The sequence below is a fragment of the Martes martes genome (genome assembly GCF_963455335.1).
Source record: "Martes martes genome assembly, chromosome: 8".
NCBI classification, from domain to species: domain Eukaryota; kingdom Metazoa; phylum Chordata; class Mammalia; order Carnivora; family Mustelidae; genus Martes; species Martes martes.
The window spans coordinates 127,288,863-127,309,430 of record NC_137895.1 but is presented as its reverse complement, the minus strand read 5'-3'; the positions used below and the strand labels follow the sequence as shown (position 1 = coordinate 127,309,430).

The 20,568-nt window shown below is 37.3% G+C and overlaps 1 protein-coding gene across 2 annotated transcripts; it reads right to left on the bottom strand.

Annotated features, from left to right (window-relative positions):
• Positions 1-6,669: 6,669 nt before the first annotated feature.
• Positions 6,670-20,508, bottom strand: THNSL1 (threonine synthase like 1). Of its 2 annotated transcripts, XM_080810659.1 has the most exons (3): positions 20,371-20,508; positions 14,443-14,609; positions 6,670-13,207 (listed from the first exon to the last, which is right to left on the bottom strand). In XM_080810659.1, the coding sequence occupies exon 3, from the start codon at positions 13,159-13,161 to the stop codon at positions 10,930-10,932; it is 2,232 nt and encodes a 743-aa protein (XP_080666785.1). In that variant the 5' UTR covers positions 13,162-13,207; positions 14,443-14,609; positions 20,371-20,508; the 3' UTR covers positions 6,670-10,929. The 2 variants fall into 2 exon arrangements, with proteins under 2 accessions (XP_080666785.1, XP_080666786.1); XM_080810660.1 differs by lacking the exon at positions 20,371-20,508 and having other exon boundaries at positions 14,443-14,718.
• Positions 20,509-20,568: the final 60 nt, after the last annotated feature.

Sequence of the window (20,568 nt, the reverse complement as noted above, 5' to 3'; positions counted from 1 at the left end):
TGAATAAATAAAATATTTAAGAAAAAAAGTTAGTTGCTTAAAAAAATAGAGTTGTAATTAAATTGTGAAATGATATTTATCAGAAAAAATCTAGGATTTTAACACATTAACTCTAGAAATTATTGTAAACAGCATATAAATACTAACGCTAAAAAGAGCAAGTATGGTGGTCACTCACAGAACAATGAAACAAAGTAAATCCTGAATTACAGCATGAAGATGTTGACAAATAGATGGGTAGGATTTACGAAGTCATTTTTAGTAAACAAGATGAGGAAAGCAGCACAAGAAAGGCTTGGATGTTAGGGGAAAAGTAGAAATGCATTTACTTGGAAGTAAAACTTGGGAATCCCCAGACGCTCTCATTAGTGACTGAGGTATTCTTCTCTTCTCTTCTTTGAAGTAGATTTGGAGACTATTTATTATAACTTGTGGTGGAAAATAAAAGTGCAAATGAAGTGTTCGGTGAGTTGGGTGTGCGAAATAATCAACATCTCCTCCCCACTCCTTCATCACCAAATCTATACCTTCTATATTCTTAATTCTTAATATTCTATATTCTTAATCTTTGTAAATGATAAAACCATCTGTCTAGTTTATGAACCAGAATCTCTCTCTATGCTCTTCTCATTGAATCTGTCACCAAATCCTATAAAGTGACTTCCCAGATCTTAAAGCCGCTCACTCTTCTACCTCCTCAGTCCATGCTCTGGACTTCGAACTGGTCTCAGGCCCATGAGGCCATTTTCTCCCCCACCCTCAACTTCTATCCCCCCAACTCCCAGTGTTGTCAGCATGATCCTTCTAAAACAAAATGTTGATTATGGTATTCTATTTAAAACCCCTCAGTGACACCTCATAGCTTTCAAAAATTATACACACACAGATCCTGCCTGATTTTCTAGCTTCACCTCTATAACCCCACGTTGACACATTTTGTTTCAGGCAAACTGTACTATACATACTGTACTCCATGCCATGTCTCTTCCTTCTGTCCACAATTTATCCATTTAACTGTCACTTGACTTTTAAAGTTTGACTCATATGTGATCATCTCCTCCAGAACACCTTCTTTAATCCCACACTCTGGTGTCTGTTTCTCTTCCTGGCTCTCTTCCAATGGCCTAAGGTCTAGAACATGATTGTGGCCTGAAGCGGATTAGGGAAGGGCCAGCCAGGCAATTGTCCAGGGCACCAAACTTCAGGAAGATTTAACCTTCATTAGGAACATTGAAGAGAGGAAATTGTGTTTATCAATTCTCTATGTGGTTAAAATGACTACTTTGATATCCTTCTAGGAATCAGAAGTCTGAGAAGACCCAAGGATATCCTTGAATAACAATAACGGTTCCTAAACTGCCTTCCAAAGAGGGTGCTTTTGGTTAGGTCCCATGTTTTTGTTTTGCTGGTTAGGGATTGCTGGTTTGGAGTCAGAGCTGAGCTATTTGGAACAATATAGGAGAGGGTATCCTCTGTCAACAGAGGTCCCTTTCCAGCCTTCCCTGCATTGTGCTTGCAGGGTGGGGGTCTGTGCGAAACTGTGGTCTCTCTTCAAAAGAAAAGGGGTTCAGATACTTAAACAACATGAGTCTGAAGGGGAAAAAAGAGCTAATTAGCTTGCTCAGGAGAAGCCATGTTTCTATCTGGTACTGATCATAATATTTATGACATGATCTTGTAATAAAGTCAAATGAATTGTCGAAGTTCTCCATAAGTTTCCCAAGTGCTGAGACCATGAATTTTTTGTTTTGTAACAAGTCCAAAAAAGGAACATGTTCACCCAAATGTGTGATTGGGACATATAATGAACTGACACCCAAAGATCAAAATTTAGCAGTATGCCCAGATGGCAGTATTGTCCAGAAAAGTCAATGACCTTGAGTCAAACAGATAAGAATACTATGCTCACTAAAAAGACGTTATCATGGGATGAGCACAGAAAATTGTGAGTGAAATATCCCTTAAAACTGTCTTTTCTGGGGCACCTGGGTGGCTCAGTGGTTTAAGCCTCTGCCTTCGGCTCAGGTCGTGATCTCAGGGTCTTGGGATCGAGCCCCACGTCCGGCTCTCTGCTCAGCAGGGAGCCTGCTTCCCCCTCTCTCTGCCTGATTCTCTGCCTACTTGTGATCTCTCTCTCTGTGAAATAAACAAATAAATGAATAAAAAATCTAAAAACAAAAACAAAAACAAAAACAAAACAAAACTGTCTTTTCTTTGATTTGGCCTCATGTTTACTAAGTATACTACTGACTGCTCATTTCCTACTTTCATATAAGGGATGGAGAGCCTGGATGGAGAAGACCAAATCTATGGTCCCTAGAAAAATAGATCTACCATTATAAATCAATAAATTTGCATTCTAGTTTACACATTATTCTCCTAAAAGTGGGGTAGAAGATACCTGTACATCTGATTAACTGTGTGTAACATGGAAATATCGTAATTTCTGGACCTCTCATTCTGGTGATCACATCAACCTATCCAAGGTTTTGGGAAAATCAAATCAAATAATATATGGGTAACCATTTTCAAAATTATGAAGTTCCTGCATGTATTTTTTCCTCTTTGACAAGAATGACCTGCATATTTCAAAGGATATTTTAGCTTTGATTATTTTGTCCTAAAATTTTATTTCATTTTGGTACTTCTTTTGACCAGTAGAAATTTTATGCTCTTGACCTGATTTAAACTAATATTTTCCTTCTTTCTGCTGCCAGTAAAATATTGTTCAATTCAACTTTTCTCAAGAGAAAGATGATCTGTATTTCTTCATAGTAGGCTACAACATTGAAAAGAAAAAGGGGTACCTCTTGACCGGATGACTCTTTCTCTGGAAAATATACAGAATTCTGTGAAAAAATAAGCTATTAGGATCTTTTAGGATTAAGTTACATTGCTCTACTAGAGAAGAAATTACACAGATGTGGAATTTATAAGAAATGATGTATTTTCTGGTAATGACCTGTATTGATTTGGCAGTTATTTAAATATTATGTCAACCAATTATATTTAAAATCTCAAGCAGATTGGAGAGATAATATGCTTGGAGGTTGGAGAGAAAAGCAGCACTATCAAGGACAAGGAAAATTTTTTTTTGAAAACTGCTACTTGACCTGAGCCTTGTAAAATTCAAAACAATTATTAGTAATCCTCAACTTTGTCAAACCAGGATATTAAATCACTTAATTATACCACTCGACCCAGTAGAAATGCTATTTTCTTGCACATATTTTATGTTCTATTAGAAAACTGTGTTGTGCTAAAATGAACAGCTTCATAATCCCTTATCCAAAACCCACAGGGCAAATGTATTTTGGAATTAAAACTTCTTCAGATTTTAGAAAACTAATGTGTTTGCCAGATATGCAGTGTGATAGCAGTAAAAGGCTCTCTGAAAAAGTGTTTCTTATGACTTCCACTGATTAAACAATGTACAGCAAAATTCTACTAATAATAAAATATACAATACTCCTTTCTGTAATACTATATAACCAACTGATTTTCACAGAATGCTTTTTTTTTTTTAAGATTTTATTTATTTATTTGACAGACAGAGATCACAAGTAGGCAGAGAGGCAGGCAGAGAGAGAGGGGGAAGCAGGCTCCCCGCCGAGCAGAGAGCCCGTTGCGGGGCTCGATCCCAGGACCCTGAGATCATGACCTGAGCCGAAGGCAGAGGCTTTAATCCACTGAGCCACCCAGGTGCCCCCACAGAATTCTTTAGCTAATTTTTGTCTAACTCTTACATTCACAGCCAACCTATGGTCATGATTAATGAAGGCATGTAATTCAATCACAAGTGTTGATTGATATTTTCCTTAATTCTTAAATCTTTGGGGGGTTTATTAGGTTTCTTTTCTAGCTTTTATACGCATACACACAAATACAGACACACGTACACATACATGTGCATACATACCAAAAGCACTGCAGGCCGTACATGTCTAAATTCCACTGTAGCTGCACCCTAAAAATTTTATGTTGTACTCTCATTTTTGTCTAGTTTTTATTTCATTCTCAAGTAGGTTGGATTAAATTGCTTCCTTACTTAAAAAAAAAAAAATTGTGTAGAGGCAACACTTTATGACCATGAAACCTCTCCAAAGTCCTCTGCCTATATTCACCTATTCCGGGATTTTTTTGTAGTGTGTCCTGCAAAATATTTACAAGTTTTCTTTCAATGGACAAATAAATTCGGGAAGAAAGGGTTAAAGAAAGTTAAAACAAGTTTCCTTAAAGCAGGATTAATATGCTATTATGGGAAAAACATAGCATGTCTGGCCGCATGTTGCTTCTATTTCCCTAGCTGCTGTGATCTATACCTTCGAAACTTCTGCTTAGCCCTGCACATAGGCATGTCATAACTAAAATTTCCAGAAACTGCTTCTTTACCCGAAATCTACCTCACCTGTGGAGATAAAGAGGCATGTACAGAAATGACTGTGCTGTTTAAGATTAACAGGAATGACATGATCAGATTCCTGTATGCAAAGATCAACTAAGGACAGATAAGCTACTCAACCTTCTTCGAGGACTACTGACATCAGTCGTGTTTTGCCTCCGACTCCCTCCCACTTCCTCCCTTTCCTAACATAAAAGCAGCTCAAATTTCAGGCTCGAGATGGTTCTTCGGGACTAAAGTCTGCCATCTCCTCCTATTTTCAAAACTGACTTTTAAAACTAAGTATATGTGTAACTTTGTTTTTTAAAAACACAATTTAAAAATCATTCAAGCTCCCACTGGTTGGAATAGAAAATGGGCAGCAGCTATGAAAAACAGTATGACAGTTCTTCAAAAAATCACATAAATAGAATTATGTGATCTAGTAACTCCACTTCTGGAAATAAAATAGAAATAATTGAAAGTGGTGTTTTGAAAGATAATTTTACATCCATGTTTACAGCAGCCATATCTACAATAGCCAAGATGTGGAGGCAATGCAAGTGACCATCAGTGGATGAATGGATAAACAAAAGGTGGCACAACACAGGGCGCCTGGGTGCCTCAGTCGTTAAGTGTCTGCCTTTGGCTCAGGTCATGATTGAGTCCCACATCAGGCTCCCCGCTCTACGGGAAGCCTGCTTCTTCCTCTCCCACTCCCCCTGCTTGTGTTCCCATTGTGTCTCTGTCGAATAAATAAATAAAATCTTAAAAAAAAAAAAAAAGGTGGTACAACACAGATGGAAACTTGAGGACATTGTGCTAAGTGAAATACACCAGTCACAAAACACAAATCCTGTATGATTCCACTTACATGAGACAACTGGAGTAGTCAAACCCCCAGGGAGAGAAAGGGGAATGCTGGTTGCCAGGGCCCGGCAGGCAGGGAGGGGGTTTTTTAATGTGTATAGCGTTTCGGCTTGGCAGGCTGCAAAGAGTTCTCGAGACAGGTTGCACAAGTGAATATACATTGTGAGTAACAGTACTGAACTGTGCACTTAAAAATGGCTAACATTGGGGCGCCTGGGTGGCTCAGTGGGTTAAGCCGCTGCCTTCGGCTCAGGTTATGATCTCAGGGTCCTGGGATCGAGTCCTGCATCGGGCTCTCTGCTCAGCAGAGGGCCTGCTTCCCTCTCTCTCTCTCTTTGCCTGCCTCTCTGCCTACTTGTGATCTCTCTATCAAATAAATAAATAAATCTTTAAAAAAAATGGCTAACGTGATAAGTTTATGTTATGTGCATTTTGCCATAATTAGAAATAATTAAAAACAATACCTGAGTTTCTGGGTCCCACTCCTGACTTAATGGGCCAGAACCCAAGGCTGAGCCTGGGGAACCAATATTTTTAACAAGGACCCACAATTCATTCTGATGTGCATTATAGTTTTAAATCTGCTGCCCTAGTGGTACACCACCTACATTCTGAATTTAGTAGACCACCATTTTCATTCATTTCATTCTAGCATTCCTGATCAAGGGCATATACTCTCAGCGGAGGAATTAGTTCCCAACTCACTACAGAATAGTCCAACTTACATAGAAGTTATTTATATAGCAATTTGATTACAAAGAGGACTTAGTTACTAATCCCAATGATCATTGCTCTCCAAAGAGTGGGGCAAATTATAAGTATTATCCATCTACAACATATAGAAAAACTGAGGCAAAAGGAGATCAAGTGTCCAGAAAAGACCAAATTTGAGGAAGATATAAAATCTTTTGATTTCCTAATCACTACATGGTGTTTACTACAAAAGAAATTTGAAGATGAATTCCCCTCTCCCAAAGAGTTCATAGATCTGTACTGACAGCCCTATAACCTATGGAGATCAGAAACTTCCTCTTGCCAGCTAATATGACCCCCCATACCCCCTCACTTACAAGTCCAAGGCCAGCTTATTTAGCCCTCTTTCCTCAGTCCCTGATTCTACGAACACTATTTTTAAATATTATGCAGCTTACCAATGTTTATAATCAATATTTTAACAGAGCCTGGCAGTAATTAAAATTAGGTAAAAGAAATGTGAATCCAATTTTGAGACAGATGAAGGAAAAACAGATGTACTAGACATAATATTTTTTGGAACTCAAATCAAAATCAAACCTTATATTAACTTCAGGTCCTACCAGATGAGTCTCCTTTTTATTTGACGAAAGAGCAGACAGATATCTTGGGTAACAGGTCAGAATATTCACAGCTCAAAGAACTAAAATAAAAAGAAAAATTTTCCATAATACTATTTATTCAGTAAGAACATGAGATGAGTGCTGTGCACAAAATATTTTGAAACATAGAAGTCTTCAAATTTTAAGGAAAATGACATACAAGCACATGAGTTGCCAATCTGGGGCATATGCTATCAAGTATACCCAAAACATTATTTTTTACATGGGTTCAAAGAAAACCTATTGTTGCGCAAAATTAGATTAGATTTTAACGTTACCACGAATACTAAAAGCCTGGTTTCTCTGAAATAAAATTAGCTAGAAATTAACATGTGTTAATATTTGTGCTATAAAGAGTGTCAAGAATATACCTTTAAGTCAAAAAAGTTAACTTCTAACTGTTCAAAATGGCTCCTGGAGGCTCTTCTCTTTTTTTTGGCATTACTCATGAACTCTAGAATATTGATTTTAAAGTTTCCATTTCGAGAAATAGTAACAAAGCATTTGTTTAAAGAGCCTTGCAAGGATACCATCAAACCTTCTATGAGAGAATATTAAATTGACTAATTTTAGGACTCATTCACCAAATATGAGAATTTACTTAAAACTCATTGAGGATTTAAGTAATTTACGTTATAAACTCTTTTAATATTCATGAATGAAATTCAACCTGCCATTAGCAAGTCTGTTTCATAGACCACTAAACTCGCAATAAAGTCTATAGCAATAAACTTCGTGTCACATCTGTACAAGTAACTTCAATGCAGTGACTCCAGACAATAACCATCGCCACTTAGATGAAGAAAGTCGGTAAGAATCAGAAAGAGGTAAGAGTGTGAAAACCAAAATAGCTAGATTGACTAATGCGCCCTTCTGTAGGAAGCAAACTCAACTTTTTGCTGGAGAGTGGTCGTGAAAATATTGCCAATTGATGAGAATATTGCTAGACATTATGCTGACTTGGTTTCTTGTCTCTGATGGGTCCCTTTTGCTTGACACTAGTGATTTTCTTGGTTGGCTCTCCTGTCTTGAATCAGAGGAGCTTATGCTAACTTTGATTTTAAAAGAGCCTATTTGTTTTTAAAGTCTGAAGAGATAAAACGCATGATTTTAATAGTTGGAGTGCATACATAGGCCCACACAAATATCTATTTCATATGCAGATTTTATTTCAAGTTCCTGGATTGAGACAAAAACTGTACTATTTATGTTTTTATGGGTTTGCGGTTCACAGGAAAACAGCCTTTTTAAGAAAACTGACATCAAGTAGTTTGAATTATGTAAGGTTTATAAATTATTTAATGGATTGAAACAGTATTTGCCATAAGTGATTGGTATTCAAAGTGAATTCTTATTACAATCCAAAGAAAACCTCATACAAAACAATTTATTGCTTTCCACCATCTACTTTGATGGAAGCCTATTTTAGGATTTCCATTAATATATAATTTTAATATCTAATTTCTCCTCAAAAATCTTAAATTTGCTACATTTATGACATTATCAAGTAATTTCTAAAAGATAGTTAAAGCTAGATATTGATAGCCTGAAATTTAATAACTAACATTTTTTCATTTCATAGACAAAGCACAGGATTTTTTTTTTAATAATGCCAAGATATGAAACCTATTTCTATACATCGGAAAGAAGCACAAATGTTCCAAAGTCCATATTCACTAGTCTTCAACACAAATTTTATCCATACACGGTAATATTATATATATATATATATTATATATATAATAAATTAATGAACTGTGGCTCCACTCATCTGCATGGATGGATTTTAACGTTTTTGAGCAAAATATAGTGTCATGGAAAAATATACAGTGTGACTCCACTTACATAAGATTCAGAAAGAGGCAAAACTAAGCAATGAAAAATTATAAAAACAAAGGAGAATGATGAAAACTTAGGACAGTGGTTACTTCGGGGGGGAGAGAAGTGCACGTGATCAAGAGGAGACAGCGTGGCTATCAGAGATGTGAGTAACGTTCTACTCTTAGAGCAAGGGGGTGAGTACACGGGTATTTGTTTTATTACTCCTCCTTACACTGTACACATACTTTCCACACTGGGGAAAATGAGAGGCAAGAAAATGTTGACTGTATACATGACTCTTGGAAAAGCACTGATCTTGAGTATAAAGGAAGAAAAGAGTAGATGGGAAGAAATGTGAATGTTTTCGAGATTTTGTTTTGCTCTTGCTTAAGACATGCAGAAAGCATCTGAATGACAGAAAGGTTCCAGCAGAGGGGAGAGGCTGAAGCAACAGCAGAGAGGACCAGGGAGGATGGAGGAGGTGAGGCACACGTGAAGGTTTGTTTGCCTGTGAAAGGAGGAGCAGCACAACTCATTCAGGCAGAGGGCAACAGGGAAAGCGACGAATAATGGGCACAGATTTACACAGTGGATGACGGAAACGAAGTGCATCAGATATGGTGGCTCGCTCCTCCCGAATGAGGCTGAGAGGGTTAGGGCAGAGCTGGCTTTGAGAGGAAATGAAGGTATCAAGTGACAGTTTGGGGCAGTGAGACTTAACAACTGACCACAGATAAATGCAGGTGCTCCCTTGGGCTTTTCACCTTCTATGTTTCCCTGGCCTCTGTCTAGAGTACGTTTTCTCTTTCTTTTCACCTAGAAAATCTCCCCATCCTTCAAGGCTTCACCTCAGGTTCTACGTCCTTTGTGAAACCTGTTCTATTCCACAGCAATCTTTTCCTTCCCCTTTTAATCCTTATAGTGCTTAACTATCACTCGTTTTTTATTTACTCATAAACTATCTTACAGTAACTCTTTCGTGTTGTACATGGCTTCATTTTTTGGTGTGTGGTCTCCCTAGCTACAGTTCTTGAGACAGAAATAATTTTTTTTTTTTAGTACTGTGCTCCCCCTCTCAGAAAAATAGTGCAGTCTCATACAGTGAACATTTAGCTGTTCATTGTTCCATTTTTAAAATATGTCATCTACTTAAACAGATACTCTTAAAAGCAAAAGAAAAAAAAAACCCCAAGAAGACATGAATAACTGAACTTTGAATCCTCCATGATTTCTTGTCCCTCCCTCTGGTTTTCAGTTTTTGGTTTTAGAACTTACTTCGCAGAAGCCAAGCCACATCCAGTATTAACACAAAATCAGTTTGATTTTTAGTATTTTTTAAACCAATTGTTTCTACTCATTAAACCATTAAAATTTTTTCTTTACAACTTTTAATATGTTTCTTCATGCAGGTAGTTCCTCCATGAACTAGAAAATGAAGCAGAGTATTATCAGCAAAGACAAATTATGTTAGGAATGCCATCTTGTGGTTGAGAGTAGTTCATTACATTACAGATCCTCTGAGTAACAATCTTTAATTCAGAAATAAAATATCCAGTAAATTCACAAAGGTAAACCATGGTTAAAATTATTATTACTATAAGGAAAGAAAAGCTAGATAGATATGTGTGTTTTCAATTTTGTGTGACTTCAGTTGCCAAAAAAGACAATGTTCATCGAAGAGAGAGACCACAGACAAATTACATAGGAATGGACTCCAAATAATACAGAAAAACTGCTACCTATACTATAAATATACTTCTATTAAGACTATTGAAGTACTCTGAATTTTGGAAAACTTTTCTCATGAAATAGATAATCTTACTGCTATATCCACCACTAAGTAGTTATGTTGATGATTATAGCCTAGATTTAAATTATGTGTCTTGATTTTCAAAATACATCACCCTAAGTACAACCATCCACAGGGGATGGAGGAAAGGACAGAGCACTTCTCTAATTTGGATGGTGTAGGATGCATATAATTATTGTAGTCCACAACGGGACTTGGAAGAGAGGTAAAAACACTGGCCCTGTCTTAACAGATGAACTTACTTCTTCTTCCATACAAGATAGCCATTTGAATGATAAATCATCTTTCTAGTCAATAGAAAACCAGTAATGGTTACAGATGTATTACTTAACAACTACGCTTAAATATTCTAATTGCCAAGTTGAATACGAGATATTCTGATCCACTTCAAAGTAGGGATGAGGACGTGAAAACTGATAAATCCCTCACGAGGGCAAAACACAGCCCAACACAAAGATCCATGCACTATGCTACCGTTTTGACTTCCAGATTATAAGGTTCCAAGGAGCATGTGCAGGTACAATGTTCAGTTACAGAGATCAGGTTACTTGAAATTCCAAAAGATAATGGATCTACAAGTAGATATATTTACCGAAAAATGAAAATGCTATTGTACTGCAGATCAATGTCTGGGATTTATTTTTGCATGCCTACCCCCAGGGAAAAAAAAATTTTTTTTACTCAAAACATTGTTATACGAATTGATTTTGTATTAGTTTTTCCACCTGATTCTTCAGGACATTCACATCCGCTGCACAGACCTGGTACTCCATCTTCTCTTGCTGTTTCATTCTCTCTAATAAGGCTTCATGCGGCGGAGGCAACGCATTGTAGGAACTCAGTAAATAAAGCTGACTTGATGAAGCATGGTTGATTTCTTTAATCTTTAAAGCCTGCATGATAGCAGGTGCAAACTTCGAGTAATGAGCCGTCGATGAGACAATCACGGGGCAAGTTTTATCTTGTGTTCTGTCTGCAACCACTTTTGCAACAGCGGTGTGTGGGTCCAGAATATACCCCGAAGTGTTGTAGGTGGAACGGATGGCTGCCAGACACTCTCCCTCGGAGCACCAGTCAGCTACAAAATCCTGCTGAAGTTTCTCCACCAGCATCTTCTCTATCTGGAAGTGATGCTGCTCTTCGAGCTGATTAAATAATTTTGTCATTAACTCACCGTCTTTATCAGCCATCAAGTGTAAATGTCGTTCCAGGTTTGAAGCTTTAAGAATATCGATCGCTGGTGAAAAGGTTTGTGTTAATTTTCTTTCCCTCAGATCGTAGTGTCCTGTTTTTATAAAATCGGTCAAAACATGGTTCTGATTAGAGGCACAAATAAATTTGCGAATAGGGATTCCCATCATTTTGGCATACACTGCTGCTAAAATGTTACCGAAGTTTCCTGTGGGAATACAGACATCGACCGGGCTTCCAAAGGAAATAAATCCTTGGCTAACAAGATCAAGATATGCAGAAGCATGATAAACTACTTGGGGAAGCAGTCGGCCCCAGTTTATGGAATTAGCTGAACTTAAGACCGTTCCATATTCCATAATAAGAAAGCCAGTAAAATCAGAATCTCTAAAAATTCCTTTGACAGCTGTCTGGCAAAAATCGAAATTGGACTTGACACCCACTGCCCATCCATTTTCTTTCTGACTGCCAATTATTTGTGCTTTCTGAAAGTCACTTACACCGTTCTCGGGAAAAAATGTGGCCACAGCTATTCTTCGCTTATCATTCTTACTAATTCGGCTAAAACCGTTTAAGACTGCGCTCCCGGTGTCTCCGGAAGTAGCTACAAGTATCATATAGTTGCAACTTGGCGGAATACAGTGTGCAAAAAGATGAGGCATGAGCTGCAAAGACAAATCTTTAAATGACCCTGTGGGTCCGTGAAACAACTCCAGGATGAACTGGTTGCCTGAGAGGTGCCTGACGGGGGCAATTTTTGAGCAGGCAAAGTTTTCCCCGTAAGCGGCCTCAATCATTTCTCCCAGTCTGGCGGCAGGTACGTCAGCGGGATGGATACACTTTTCCAGCAGGATCTGGGCCCTTTCTATGTAGGTGGCTCCTACGAGGCTTTTCCACTCCCCGCAGTTTAATTTCGGAAACTCTTTCTCAGGGACGAAGAGTCCACCATCAGAAGCTAACCCCTCGATCACTGCTTCGCTGAAGAATTTTGTTGAAACCTTCCGATCGTCGTCTTTGGGCCAAATGTGTCTCGTGGAAACGAACGTTTCTGAGTCCACATCTTGGTATCGTTTGACTGCACTGAGCACTTTGTCGGCGACCTCCTCTGGGGAAGCCCCACTTTCACAGAAAACCCGGGTATCGTACCACTTCTTATAATACTGTCTTCTAAACTTCAGTAAGTCTCTCATAGGTGTTCCAGCATCCTGACCTACAATCCTGTCGATTTTCATTAATTTTAAGCGGCTGACTATATCTATCAGAGGTACATCCAGGTATACAATTATCCCATTTTTCTTCAGATGCCACATGCTAGCATCGTGCATTGGATTGGACCCCGTAAGGGAAATCACACTTCCAGATGTAGAGAAGTTTAACACGGCTTTTCCTTCCTCTTCTAAAAATTGCTCATTACCAACATCCTGTAATTTTTCAGACACACTCATATTCCAGGTTTTTTCAAGGATATCATCATCCACATCTATGACACAACAACCTAATTTCTGACCTATTATTCTGCCTACTGTTGTTTTCCCAGCACCAGGCGGTCCCATCAGGATAATATTTTTGTCTCCAACAAGAGAGTGGGTTGAGTGCCACGACTTCCTGAATTCTGCAAGTGCAAAGGTTCTTGAAAGAAACAGCTGCACATGTTTATCCGTTCTAACATGTATACTAGAAAAACATGTCTGGGCTATTTGTTTCAGACGCGGACATCGGTTAAAGTGCAGCATTCTCTTCACTTTTCTGCCCAAGTTAACCTAAAAACTGGCTTTAGCCCTTTTCAAAACATAAAAACAAAAAAGACATTTGGTTACTAATTTCAACAAACTTAAAATCCCAAATAGGACTAAAAATAACCACGTCCATGGTACATAAACTGTTTTGAAATCTTTCATATGTATGGGATATTTTTTAAAGTATTCAAACCCAAATTCTCATATATTACATATTATCCTTTTAATAATCTTTTCAATCTCAAGCCTGAATAATTAAAACATTAAAAAAACTGCAACTATAAGGCATGCTTTATTCAGAAAATGCCATATCATAGATGCTTTTTTAAAAAAACATACAAATCAGATTAGTATTTCTTTTCCTGTAATGAAAATTGTTTCTTGGTTTATAACCCGAATAAACAAAGATTATTTGGAATGCTATTTACTTACAATTCATAAAAGCTGAACAATATTCTTTATATTTAATTTCTAACTTTAGTTTTACTAACATGCTGACAGATTATCATGCTACTCAGAAATTTCTCATAACATTCACAACAGGAAAATAGAATATTTGCTTACAAGATGCTTAAATAACTTTCCAAACTATAGGGCAAAGGTATGGCATTTTCTTTCTCATGTGCCTTTTATAAGCATACTGTAAGGGATCATCCTTAGATATTTTTCATATTGAAGGCCTTTTTAAAAAAAAATCTAAAATGAAAAGTATAATATTATACAAATAGTTAAGAAAATTTATAATTAACAGCAACGTCAAAGGCTACATGTCTATAACCTTATCTGCATGAAACTGTCACTTCTGTTTGTCTTCTAAACATTATCAGTGGAGACATGTAATGCAAATTCCAAACTCTACAGTGACAGCAACTTTAAAAAAAAAAAAAAACAAAACTCAGGAAGGTTTCCAATGATGAGAGGAAATAATTATTCTGACCTCCAAAGAACCTCTGCAATTCCCCCATATTGCTCAAATACCTGTCTTTGGAAATGTACTCACCATTAAAACACAAACCTATGCCAGGCAAGTCAAAGTCTTAGTCATACATAAAATGCAATTTAGTAACTGTTGCAATGTTCATTCAAATTGACTAAAGGAACTCCACAGACATGTAGTGGGGCTTTTCACGTGTTCTGCAACTAAGCCATGTTAAATATCAGATGGTATGCTCAAATACATTCTGAAAACTTTCAATCATTTACTACTCTATCTGTGCTACTGTGTTCTATAATTAAACATTTAAAACCATTTTAAAACTAACACTGAATTTAACTTACAAGTTAGATTAGAACTGTCAAGAGAAGGAATACATTTCCTTATCTGGCTTTTCAGCTTGTATATGCTGTGCTTAATTCCCACTGACTTGTAAACCATATGACACACAGGAACCAATCTTTGAGTTTGTTGATGCTGAGGCAAAGTCAATCTTTGCAAAAAATGGAGTCTATAATAGAAAAAATTTCAAATTAATCATTACCACATACAAGGTTACAAAATTCACACATAGACTGGTCTATTATTAAAATACCCACCTGAAAAATTTAAAGTCTAGAGAAAGAATGGATTGACCCTTTTCATGTTTCCCCAAATCTATTATTAAAAGATTAAGATATACTGGTTTTTTTTTAACATCCGTGTCTTATAACGGAAAAGAAATTTCATTAAACAGTACTGAAGGAGTTTCTTCCACCAAGCAATATGAAAGACAGTAATATAACCAAGTAAGAGCAAATATAAAATCTCTCACAATGACACCTGAAATTTTAATTACTTAACTGGATGTTTAGTGATGAGAGAAAAATTTAAATCAGTGGACTAAAGCTATGAAATGGGTGAATTACTCTTGTAGGTTGTTTTATCTATCTGAGTCACTACATGATTTGTATGTAATAATATTTACTGTAAAAAAGCACAAATAAAGTGTCTGCTACACACAAGTATCCCTTGTCTATTTAATTGAGTTTATAATAAATTCAAAACACATATCAAAGTGGCTGGCACATAAGAGTATTCTCATATATAGTCATATTATTATCACTCAATGACGGACCAAAAACATATAAATTGAATCAGAATATCTAGACTCAAGGCTAGGTGTATTTTTTCATGATTTGGTTAGTTTACAAGCCTTCAGAAAAATATGGGTACTTACCATGAATCAGAACTGTTTTGCTATATACAGTCTAATTCTTTCCCTGCCATAAACCAAGGATCAGAGAAGTAAACACTTGAACCATATCAGTAATGTCTTTTATTAAACTGTATTCCAGTATAGTACTTTAATACCAGCTGGTTTTCTTGGAGGAAGGGGAACCCTTTCTAAAAACCACCTGATTCACGTGCTATTCAGGAGTGTGTGCTCTTTTTTAGTTCCCAGTGCATACCTTTCTACTGTCTGTATTAGCAATAATTGTAGTATTACCTGAATAGCCGGTTGGTTTTTCTGGACATTAAATTTTTTAGCTGATCTTTTTCACTTTGTGTTGGTTGCTACAATGTTTACCATCAATTCCATTAAAAGTGGAAGACTGTAACACAAACATTATGCATTGTTTGCCTTATCTTTTATAATCTTAGTTTTCCTTTATTTTATATGAATTAAAAATAGAAAATTATGACAGTTTCATTTAGTTTAGTATATCATTTTACAAAATCTTCCTGAAAATAGCAGAATTCAGTTGTTAAAGAGCTATAATATGTAACAAATATTGCCATTTTTAAAGAAAAATAAAGAAGATGAATTCTATTTTAAGTAACATACTAAATTTTGTTTCATAACATTTTAGCCACAAATTAATTTTAAGGCTTCAACATCCAGTGTAAGAAAACCAAAAGACAAGATGGAATAATATCTGCAGTATGTAACTTTCATCTAGAAACTAAGTCTTTACTTAGGAGATAATACACTTAATTCCCATTATTCATGGCATTATGTTCTTTTTTTTTTTTTTTTTAAGATTTTACTTATTTATTTGTCAGAGAGACAGAGAGAGTACAGGCAGGCAGAGTGGCAGGCAGAGGCAGAGGCAGAGGGAGAGGCAGGCTCCCCACGGAGCATGGAGCCCGATGCGGGACTTGATCCCAGGACTCTGGGATCATGACCCGAGCAGAAGGCAGCTGCTTAACAGACTGAGCCACCCAGGCGTCCCTCACAGTGTTATGTTCTATAAAGTCATCATGAATACTGAATTAGTGAACAGTGAATATTCCCATTACTCCTAGGGGAAATACAGGGTTAGGTTTTTGCCAACTGATCAATACATAGGCTTGTTTTATGTGTTTCCCTTTAAAGTCATTTTATATTTTTTATATTATATTATATTAGTAATTAACTCACCACTGAACATCCAAGAACACTCTAACTTATGCCTGAATGAAGCTTATCTAACACAGATTTTATCTGTAAGGCATATTACAGCCTTATTACCTTGGGAACACTAGGCAGCATCTAGTCAGTAACCTAGGGGCCATTTTAAACAACAAAGCCACCAACTAGAGGCACAAAAATGTGAGAAATGTGGCACTAACTAGAATGGGAGAAGGACACTTGATTACAGTGTCTGAGCTGAAACAGCAAGGGAGAGCACTATCCTGCCTGACCACATTTTGGAGCACACACATCAGGAGACTCCTAATTTTCACCACCATGCATGTGTCCATGAATGAATGCCTAAGTTCTGCAAGTATTAATTTGGGCTTATAAATATATTTTAGTGAGTAGAATTCACAAGTATGGAACCTCTGAAAAATGAGGATCAACTGCATACCATTTTCCTTTACGATTCAAAGCCATGTTATTAAGCTTTTTCATTTACTTATATTTTAGTATGTATTTTAGTCTAGCAGTCATGAATAAGCAATTTTTCCTCAGCCAAAGGACAAAACTTTTTCAAATTAAATGGAAGTCAACCACAGGAGTCAGAAAACAAAAACAGTACTTAAAGACCAAATGTCTTGGCCATAAAGTACTCAGGTTTTACTGTATCGATGTTCTCAAGTATTTTTTGCAGAGTCAAGTTCTTCATGAAAACATTTTAATCATATGCTCTAACTCCTCAGAGGTTGGAAGATCTGTACAACTCCATTATACACTAATGCATTTTAAATGGGTTTTCCTACTGATCACTTATAGTGGGGTTTTTTGATTCATTAACTCCACTGGATACTTTTTAGACATAATAGACAACTGTCTTTCTAACAGATAAATGAAAAGGCTGTCAGTTTCACAGCAAAAATTTTAAAAAACAAAACCAGAATATCCACATGTACAAAAGAATTCAAGTACTCTTTGATCTCAGGGTACAAAATTTAACAATTTTACTTTGGGAAGCTGATCAAAACTGAATAATGAATTCAAGAAAAATAAAAGTACAGAAATCACTTTTTAAGTCACTTTTAAATTATTTCCTATGACTGCTAATAAACTTACATTTTTAAACCAGAAATTCCTATTAATTTTCAGCACCTTATTTACAGTGATGTTTTCTTAAGGACACCACTAGATGATTGCTAATCAACTAAAATCATACCTGTTATCAATGTTTACTTCCAAAATGGTCCAGAAGAATTCCATTATAAAATTACCTAGTTCCAATTCCTTTGGGAAATTATCCAAATCCTATTTAGTCAGGATGATTTAGCATCTGTCACCCATTTAAAATATTTGCAACATACTATTTAAAAATTATTTCATGATGAGAACTGGCTGTGGTTCACTGAACTTCTGAAAATATTTATGCCATGATTATGCTTGTCACCCTATATTAATGCAATCGAAATTTCTCAGAAGAATGACTAAATCTAGCCCATTATCTTGGGAAGATTTGCTGATATATTTTTAAAAATTCTTAAAAATGACTGTATTTTTACAGCAACATATTGTTTTCCAATACATAATAAAAAATGCAAATTTCCTAGGACATAAACTAACCAGGGGGAGGTAAAGTTCTGCTGCTCTGGACTATTAAGCGAAAACCTTCTCAACACGCCTTTTGGTCAGTCAGCTATGTGGCGAGGAACCACACACTCCAGGGTCCTGTTGTAATCAGCGGGATCTTACAATCAAAGGTAGAATTTACAAGTTTATCACTCATCTTTGCCCCTATCTTAGTATCAAAGCTGATTAAGTCTTTCCTGTTGCTTGCCTTTTGCTATTAGAGATCCTCCTAATGGTCTTGAGTATTTAATTCAAAAGACTTTTTATGTACCCTTTTTAATTCTCGAACTTAAAAATACATTATAAAGAATATTTCTTATTCAGGGTTAGTTTTCCTCCTAGTTGTCTTTTTACTATTCCCACCTAATCTCATTTTATTCATCTAAGTAAATTAGAATTAATCTTGAGCAAAAAACTCTAACTTGTATGTACAACCATTTATAGCAGGGGTCTGTGCAAACTATAACCCATAGGCCAAATCTGTACAAAATTATAACCACCCTTTTTGTAAATTAAGTTTCATGAGAACACAACTTTGCTTATTTATTTGTTCATCTGTTTTGTATTGTCTTTGGCTGCTCTTGAGCCACAACAGTAGAGCTGAGCAGTTTTGACCAAAACCATTTCGCCTGCAAAGGCCTAAAATATTTATTACCAAGCCCTTTACAGAAAAAGTTCATGATCTCTGTCAGTATACCAATACTAATTCCCTGTGGGCATACTGGACATAGACATTTCCTTGAACAGTACTGCCATTTTGAGGGAATTATAAAAATTAGAAATATATTTTTGTAAACATGCTTTCAAAAGGCAAGCGGAATTATAGCTCAAGTACCTAAGGAAAAAGTTCCTTTCTAAACGATTTAACAACTTCATCATGACTGGAAACTAAATATACCATAGGGAGGAGATCATAAATTGGTATTTTTAAAACCACAATAAATATACTGACAACCATGAAATTACTGTATTCAGTAACACCAGAAAGTCAAGACTAGCTGAGGTTGGTTGGGACTTATTAATTGGAGAAATCATGCTTTGCCCTTACTGGCTCGTTTAGGAACTGATTAATATGAAACGTCCCAAAATGTTTATTTTTCATGAGAAAATGTATAAGCTTTGGCCAATGACCACCCACTAAGTTAATGATATTATTATGAGTCCTTAGTTCAAATCTTAGCATGTATAAAGAGAACTTTTCTCTATACATGTTAAGCAAAAACAAAATACCTCCCCAAAACATAAACTAGTCAAAAGGGAAAGGAAAATGACAAAGCGGTATATACATAAAAAAATGTTTTGAAAAGCAAGATCTGATGTGAAGACCAGGAGCATCATCTCCAACGTGGCCACTCATCTGAAATAAAATGCTCAAAGTCTGGGATAAAAATAAAAATCTTACCAACTGGGTAAGAAAAATCTAAATTTATTCTTCTATGACGACATTCGCCAAGAGCCCCCAAGGGTAAGGACCCTCACATTCTGCACAGCCTTTTAAAAAGCAGAAGCTAAAAGGTTAATGAAGCCATCCTACTGTTTTTCTCTCCCCACGGAGCACCCTGGCAGTGAGACGACCAGAGCCGGTGTTGGTTTTTATCTTAAACTCCCTCTATTCCCTTTGGGCAGTGGCCTCTGTAAGGTTCGTTTAGGCCAATTCCTCTTTCCCAAATATTGCCAAAATGTCTTTCAGAGACTCGGGATGGCAAAGGCTTCCGTATGAATTTCTTTCAGCGGCCATACGTGCATAAATAGGTACATGGGAAGAGCAGACGGTTCAAAACGGAACAAAACCGCTTCCGAGAAGGCAATTTTCCAAGAGGGACAGCATAAAAATGGGCCGAAATTCAGGGGTCCATTTAAGAGGCTTCTGCTAGTTTCGGCTGCTTATTTAAAAAGCCTCAAGTCCACATGTCTGTGGATAAAGAGCTAAGAGGAGGGGCCCGACCACGAGGTACACAGGGCTGAGAGCAGAGAACCGGAGAACGAGGGAGGGCGAGGGAAGGACCGCGGCGCGACAGGTGGACTGGGCGGACGGGGCGGACGGGGCGGACGGCGGGGGCGTGCGTGGGCGCGCACTCCCACAGGTGGCGAGCGGGGCCGCGCACCGGGCTCCGGACAGCCTGGGGCAGAAGCAGCGGGGAAATGAGCGCAGACACGGTTGAGATAACGACGGAGCAGCGGGCGGGCAGGAACGAGGTGGGGGAAAGGCATGCAATGGGAACGGACCGTTTTCTACAGTTTACCCGTTCTTTCTCCTCAAATCACTCACCAAGAAAATCACACTGGGAAGACGGGGTAAAGGAAAGAGAATGGGGAGGAGCGTCCAGGAGCCGCCAGTGCCGCCTCAGGACGGAGGGCCACACCTCAGGGGCTCACCCACGCTCACCCACGCTCACCCACAGCCCACGGCCAAAGCATTCCCTAGGCCTGACCCGCCCCCAACCCCGCGCCCCGGCCACTGCGCCTG

What these genes read in the sequence shown, in the direction of transcription:
- THNSL1 (XM_080810659.1), bottom strand. Translation starts at nt 13,161, where the DNA reads ATGCTGCACTTTAACCGATGTCCGCGTCTGAAACAAATAGCCCAGACA.